We start from the raw sequence: 7,710 nt of genomic DNA on the forward strand, positions 1-7,710 counted from the left end.
CGACAGTACTCGGTGATGACGAGGATGGGGCCTGGGAGAGAGGGAGAAAGGGTTCATTAAGAAGCCATGTTCCTGTGCCCTCTCCCAAGGTTTGCTTTCCCTGGGAAGGGCAGCAGAACCCACACTGCATGTGGGCATGTCTGGAAACAGCCAGCCCATGGGCAAAGTTACAGGTTCAAAAAAAACCACCAAGCTCATCAGCTCTGTTGCAAGATTGAGGAGGGGTAAGAGCCTCAGGCCATGGGAGGGGTCCATGGGGGGAGCAGGGTCCCACCTCCACAGGTACATGCTCCCAGCAGGTTAACAATGTTCTCGTGGTGTCCCAAGTGACTCATGATCTTCAGCTCAGACATGAGAGCCTCCTGCTCATCTGTGTCTGCCGATGCTGCAAGACAAGGGAAGGGCTGTGTGAAAGAGCAAGGGAGAGCCGAGCAAGAGATGATGGGAGAGGGCAGAAAAAGGTGTAAACAGGTGGAATGAAAGTAGGAGACACATTCAGAGAGGAATCGGTGTCCTCTGTCTGTGCTTCTGGCCACATGTGCCCACAAAAATGACAGCAGTGTGATTCCAGCACCCAGTACGTATCACAGAAACATCTAAAAGAGTAGGTGTTAGAGCCTAGGAGCACCAACACATGGTTAAGCACACGCTGTGTCCTGCCCGAAGGGGCTTGGGGGATTTCAGTCTCTGCAAGTTGTTCTGAGCTTACACTTTAGCATCTTCACAGCCACCTTGAGGACCGAATCTTCTTTGCCCAGCCCAAAAGCGGTGGCTTCTACCACTTTTCCAAAGGCTCCTGCTCCAAGAGTTTTTCCTGCGGAGGGAAAAAGAAAAGTGTGTTTATAAGATGCTTTACAGAAAAAGAGATTGAGCAGTTGGCCTGCACACAGCCTTGAGAAGGATCTGGTGGGTGGGGATTCCTGCGGAGCCCAGACAAGATGACACATCCCTTAGTCAGGAGCTGGTTAACATCCGAGGGGAACTCTCCTGTGAGCAAAGACAGTGTGATAGGGGCCATATCCAAACATGGGCTCACAGCTCTATGCGTTAGGAATGACACCAGATGCAAGAGAAGGAACACAACCCTCTCAACCTTCCTCGGAGCAATGGAGGGTTGGAGGAAGGTTGTACGCAGGCATTTGCCACCCTGTGTGGAAGGGGGCAGCAAGGTCTGGTTAAGGATGTGGCTGTAATGTCTGAAGGCAGCTTTGGGTGTTGCCCAGTTGGTTTGGGTCTGTGCCACGGAGCATTTCAGCTCTGTATGCCACCTGCATGCCACCAGGCAAGCAGCAAGGATGTTTTCTTACCAAACTGGAGGTTATTCCTGGGAAACTCCCATTTTTCATTGTATGGCAGCTGAGTGGGATCGATAAAGATGTAGTTGTTCCCTTCACAGGCCTCAATGATCTTCCACCGTACCTGGTACTTGGGTTTCTGTGAGTAAGAGACTCCAGTTATTCAGTGTTCAGTCCCTGAGGGTTCCCCGGTCCCTGCAAGCGCTCTAGGTCTCACCCTGCAGGCACAGAGGGAAGACTTGGGTTTCAGCCCATCAAGTATTTCTTGCTTTGAACCTGGACTGAGTGAGAGAGGCTTTGTGGACAGCCTGGTCCCTTTGCTGTCACAAACTCCCTCCAAGCCATCACACATGACTGAGGGAGGCTCTCTTGCACCTGAAGTAGCCCGTTACCCTCACTTGGGACGGCAGAGCTGGGAGAACCAGCATGTCCCCCCAGACCAGTGGCTGCCAGTGCCCAGCTGGTGCTGGATGGAGATGTCCCCACCGTGTCTCCTTCCTCAGTACCCTGGGTTGCTGAGCACAGCAGAACAGTGGAGCTGGCCCAGACCCACTTCCTTACAGGGGAAAAAAAGAAATGGAGAAAGAGAAGTAAGAATTTCTTCTCTTTTCTACGAATCTCATGGCAGAAGTAACCAGCGAAGGCAGAAAGAAGTGGTGCTGGAGTCTGTGGGCAGAGGCAGTTGCCAGCTTGTTCTGGGTTCTGTCATTCATGCTGGGAGGGTGAGGGAGCCAGGAGGGAGGCACAAATACAGAGAAGGGCAGTGAAACAGCTCAGCATGAGGGCACCGTGTGCAGCATTTGCTCCTGTGTGAGGAGATGGGCAAGGACCATGGCGGGGTTGGACTAGATGATCTTCCGAGGTCCCTTCCAACTCCTAACATTCTGTGGTTCTGTGACCCGCACTCCAGTGTGGAAGAGGTGGTCTCAGGTCCGCCAAGGCAGGCACAGGGAAGCACGGGTGGAGCGACCATGGCTGTGATGAATCACGTCACATCCCAGCTATGGGAGGTGCTCCCCTCACCACTTCCCCTGAGTCGCTGCAGAGAAGGATGCGACATATGGGTATGTACTCAGAGCTAGGCTAGCACAGAAATTGAGGGGCAAAAACTGAGGCGAACAGATCTGCAGTCTTCATGCAAAGCATCTAGTTGTTTTCTCCCACACGACTTCTATTTTCCTTTGCCCAAGAGCTGAATATCTGCGCCTGTGCAGGCTGTCCAAAAAGGCCCAGACAGGGTGCTCCAAGAAGCAGTTTCCGCTGGAGGTCCCTCAAAGAATCCCACTTGCTCTCTTTGCTCTTGTCTGCTTTCTGCTCTGGGGTGAGCACTGCTGCTTTCTGCTTCACGAATCACCCAGCACTGCAGCAATCAGCCATGAGCCCAGAAGCCCGTGGCCGAGGTAGATAAGATTATTTATAAATGCATCCTGCTTCTCTTGGGCTTGTGAGGCTTTCCTGAAAGCTATTTCTTCAGAGCTGTTCTTGCACATCCATCCAGCTCTCTTTCTGGACTGCTTGTCAAAGACAGCTCTGCCTGCAAAGCTGTAGCTTCTTGTTTGGGAGAGGGCTTTGCTGGATTTTCTGACAACTAGTGCCAGAACTCTACTGCAAAATTTTCAACCTTGATGGGCTGTCAAAGGAAGAGTGCCAAAGGAGAGCTGAGAAACAGGAGAATTTTCACCCACTGATGAAGCAGGGGTGGCTACTGATTGGTACAGTTTACGGAAACAACTGAGAAGGAATCCAAATGTTGAAAATGAGTCTTGCAGAGAAAACAGGGCAAGTTCTTGTATAAAAATAGTGACCAAGTCTTCCTGGAGACAAACACCTTCTAACATCATCCTCGTTCCCCATAAAATCAGCTTTTTATAAAACAGGGAGGAGAATAAAAAGTAGATGCAAGTTGCAAATCACTTTTTTTCCCCCTCCTTTATTTGGCCTGTGGGCTCGTGGTGACCAGGGCAAAACCAGCTGCAACTGGCAGCACAGAACGAGCACCATCACCGAGGAATATCCACACTGACCTCTGGGCTACAAGACTGAAGGACCAGGGTGGGAGAAGTTTTAACACACTGGGTCTGGTGCATGAGCAGCAGGAAAGTCCTGAGGGAAATTGGGAGGCGATGGAGGTGGCGGAGGCAGCTTGCCTGGTACCTCCAAGCTGAGGGCTCCCTGGCTGTGGCTGCCAGCAGAGACTGAGTGGTCTCCAAGACTGGGCAGGCCCTGCAACCCTTGCTGTGCAACAGGGAGTCTCACCTGGTTGTACTTGTAGAGGAGGAAGAGAAGTAGGAGCAGCAGCAGGACCGATGTGCCTATGCAGGTGGAGAGAATGGGGCTGAAGAGCTGGTTTGGGGGGGCCATCACACTTCCTGGAGAGACAAAGAAAGAGGGATGAGTAAAACCCATCTCTTAGAGCATTTTGCCCAGCTGTTCACTCCTGACTTCTCCCCATGCAACAACCCAGCCCAGGCCTCAGAGACACCCAAAAGAGCTGCTGGGAAATCCCTGATGCCAAACCCAAGGCTGCAACAGTCCCCTCAGTTTCAACACAAACAGCACCACGTGCAGGTCACACTGATGGAGAACCAAGATCTCTGCAGCCCATCACAAGCCCATCAGAAGATGCAGCCCCTGGGCTGAGCAGCAGCAGCTGCGCTGTGCCCTAGAGCTGGGTCCTGCTGTTATAAGGTGTTCATGGAGTGGCTCAGCCTTCAGCCCCAGGCTCTGCCCAGCCAGAAATTCCCACGTGGCTCCTAGGACTGCTAAATGCCAAAGCTTCCTACCTCCTGCAAGGACAGAGGGCTATTCCACCTCTCTTGCAAGACAATAGGGGTATACATATAGGAAGATGTGCCCCAAAAAGCTGTCAAATTCTCCCCAACTCTGCCAAGCTACCAGTGCCTGTCTTACTGGTGATGGTGAATGAGTGAAACATGTCAGAAGCGTTCCCCTCTCCGTTAATGGCCACACAGCAGAAGGTGAAATTGGCACCCAGCTCCCGGAATGGGACAACGCTCTCCACCTCCACCTCTCGGAAGGGCAACATGTTCATCACCTGGGGACTGGAGTCATTCAGCAGCAACCTATAGTCCTCATTGTATCTGCAGAGACATGAAGCAGGAGAGAATATGTTCCCCTGCAGCAGAGTTGCTCTTAAGTGAATTGGTGCCTGTATCAGACTGGAGAGGAGACACTGGGAATTAGGGTTGCCACTCTGTGAGACATGTTACTCGCTGCCTAGTTAAAAGACCTCTCCCTTAACACCAAACCCCTGTATAAACAGAGTCTTAACTGCCTTCACGTGGCTACAGTGGTAGCAGCAGTTCCCTCCTCAAATGGGGCTGGTACTGAGACACAACCACCCCTGCCCAGGCTGCTGCACTTGCCTCCTGTCACAATGGCTCAGTAACCCTGCGCTCTGCAGAGCTTCAGACCTGTGGAGGTCCCAGAAACATGACTAGGACCAGCCAGGATGTAGCTCTACAGCAACCTTACGTTGAGGCACTTCTCCAAAGGACCCACATGTTCCTCAGAAAAGCATCCGGAGAACATGAATCCCAGGTGGCTAAACACTTCAAGCTCAGGACTTTAGAAACAGCACCTGCCCCCTCTCCTCAGACAATCCCCAAGCACCTCTTTTTAGCAGGGCAACCTCCCTGTTGCTGTTACTGAACAGGTTCTGTTATACTGTCTGTAAGCAAGCCCACATGGTGCTGCTCAGCGGACGTCAGCGTAGCAAGAGCAAGTGCACACGTTGGAGGTGCTCAGTCTCCTGAGCATCTCTTACCTGTCAGAAAGAATGGGGCACTGGTACCACTCGATGCGTGGGGCAGGGTAGCCGATGGCCATGCACTGGAGGATGCTGGAGTCATTGATTGGCACCTTGATTTTGCAGACCCTTGGAGGAGCTGTTGGAGAAGGCAGAAGACAGCAAGTGCTGTGACCAGAGGAAGAGCACATTTCTTGCGCTCTGATTTACTTTAACAATAAAATATCAGGAACCCTTGTGCTAAGCAGAGGTTTGGGCTGGGTCCCAGATGCAGTCTGGCCGTGTGTCCTGTGGGTGTTGAGTTGGAAGCATCCTGGTACCCCACCCCACGTGCTGCCAGCTGCACAGCACCCCAGGGCAAGCAGAGCAAAAGAACAGTCAACAACAAGCACTTACATTTCACAGAAATACTGTAGGTAACTGATGCATTGGTGTCCTTGTTGAAGGCATAAAATGTATAGAGACCTCCCTCTCCTTCCTGCAGGCGGTTCATGAAGAGCGTTTTGTTATACCTGCTCACACAGAGAGAGTAAACGCCATGAAGAAAGCTGTGCTGAGGAAACCCAAGCATTTATGCAGTTCTTTTTCAGTGAGATGCAGCTGCTTCCCGAGCCTGGGAGTGGGTGAACACTTCCCAGCACAAATCCCAACCCAGGAGGAGAATCTGCTGCTTGCTTCCTCAGGGAAAGCAGTGAGGGTCTGATCTTCCTTAGAGGAAAGATCTTTCTTTTGCCATCAAGCACCCAGCACTTCTGAAAGGCAACAGATGGATGAATCCTTAGAGAGAAAGGAGAGCTTAACATCTAAACCATTGCCTTTGAAGGGACAGAGGATGCTGGTCCTCCTGCCTTTGGCAGAATTTCTCCCTTTTCACAGCCTGTAAAGTCAGCATCCCTGGTGCCCAGACCCTTCTCCCCCAGCCCATTTTTTAGACCCCAATGCAAGAAAGAGTTTGCCCTGAAGCCATCATGCTTGCCGAATGCCACGGTTCCTCTTGTAGATTATTTTGAATTTCTAAGAAAATGAAAAGGAAATAGCCAAAACTCCCCAACAAATGGAATGATTCTCCTTCAGTCTTCAGCTGGCTGTAGGCTTTGGAAGAGCAGGGCTGTGCCCTCCATTAGATCTTAATCCGCACAATGATGTTTCTGACTTCTTTTGACATAGAGCATACAGTGCCACTCATACATACTCTCCCTAGATCGTGGAGTGTGGAGCAGGTTTGAGGAGCATCAAGGAAGTTCATATTTTTTTTCTGTTCATCCACCCACCCCTGCAACGGGAGTGTGAACCTGAACAACCAGACCACATGTAAAGAGAAGGCTGCCAAGTTAGACAGAGGTAGTGGTGTCCTCCTTGACCTGCTCAGACCTGCTCACTGTGGTTTGCTAACAATTCTAGAAAGAGAAGACTGAGAGGCAGAACCGTTCCCCCTCTTTAAAACCAGAGTTTTCTGTCAGCCAGGAGCATGGGGGTCTGCCTGTCTCACAAGGAAAGCATTGGTGGAAACATGCTATGGCCAACGTAGAAAAGAGAGCGCACATACCGGTTGTTTCCAGAGATCATTTGGTGCTTTAATCCAGAGCTTCCAGACTCCTTCAAGGGATTTATGTGCTTCCAGGTCCAGTTCAGAAGTTTTGGGTAAGCCTCAATGAGGACCTGCAGCTGCAGACTCCCTCCCAAAGCAACCTCCTGGCTGGTGGCTTGCACTGGGGTCAGGAAGACATAACCTCTTTCTGCAGGATGAAGGAGAGCATGACCATGAGCAGGTATGACCAGAGACCTGAAACAAGCTCATACAAGCTCCTTCATAAAAAGGACATTATTGGAAAGAGCCGCCTCAGCTGGGAGACTGCAGGAGGGAACAAGGCATCACACAGGTCAGGTTGCCAAAGGAATACTTTTAAGTTGCTTCTAAGTCATGGCAGCTTGGATTACACTCTGCCCAAGGAGAGCTAGAAAATCTTAGTGAACTCCCATGGAGAAAGAGGTTTTACATGCTGTATCCTAATAACTGATGAGGCTAAAACCGTATCTCCTGGTTGTCCATAGACAAAAAGCCCCTTAGCTGAACTCCTGGCTTCTCACTTGGAAACAACTCAGACCAAACCCTCTTTCCAAGTCATAGTATGCAGCAGCTTTGGGTCATCAGCAAATCCCAGCCTGCAAGCTGCAAGGGTGAACCTTCCATCTTGAGATACCAGCAAGTGTATAATAGACCTGAATCCTCTTGCGTGGATCTGTTACTGGAAGAGACAAAAATCCATACTCCACTCACGTGGCTTGCCCTTCCTTCTAGCCTGTCTTGCCTGATCTTCAGCATAACCTTGTCCCACTAGTTTGTTTTCAAGCTGTTTTTATAAACACATAGAAATGAGAACAGCTTTCAGATTTTTCACCTAGAACCCAAAAAATGTCCTCCTGCCCCTCAAGACATGAAGGGAACACCAGCTCCTCTCCTAGCAACTCCACAGTTCTCATGTGAGCCCTCAGGCAAAAGCAAGAATGATGTTTCCAACAACAAAACTAGGAACAAGGTGAAGGTAGAAGCAGCGAATACTCAAGGCTGGGTGCGATTCAGCCCACATCTTCCTGGTCTTTTGGGGAAGCACTCACCTACTACCTGAAGAATTGTTGAGGCATTCC

The 7,710-nt window shown here is 50.7% G+C and overlaps 1 protein-coding gene across 1 annotated transcript in view; it reads right to left on the bottom strand.

Annotated features, from left to right (window-relative positions):
- Positions 1-7,710, bottom strand: part of CSF1R (colony stimulating factor 1 receptor) — a 19,219-nt gene that overhangs the window by 3,882 nt on the left and 7,627 nt on the right. Inside the window, 10 exon segments of the mRNA XM_009873227.1 lie at positions 1-31; positions 275-385; positions 710-814; positions 1,308-1,434; positions 3,552-3,664; positions 4,206-4,396; positions 5,083-5,203; positions 5,461-5,576; positions 6,611-6,800; positions 7,681-7,710. The exon segment at positions 1-31 is cut by the window's left edge and continues 150 nt beyond it; the exon segment at positions 7,681-7,710 is cut by the window's right edge and continues 13 nt beyond it. Coding sequence (XP_009871529.1) covers positions 1-31; positions 275-385; positions 710-814; positions 1,308-1,434; positions 3,552-3,664; positions 4,206-4,396; positions 5,083-5,203; positions 5,461-5,576; positions 6,611-6,800; positions 7,681-7,710 — 1,135 coding nt within the window.

The sequence above is a fragment of the Apaloderma vittatum genome, unplaced genomic scaffold, assembly GCF_000703405.1.
Source record: "Apaloderma vittatum isolate BGI_N311 unplaced genomic scaffold, ASM70340v1 scaffold33357, whole genome shotgun sequence".
Taxonomy (NCBI): domain Eukaryota; kingdom Metazoa; phylum Chordata; class Aves; order Trogoniformes; family Trogonidae; genus Apaloderma; species Apaloderma vittatum.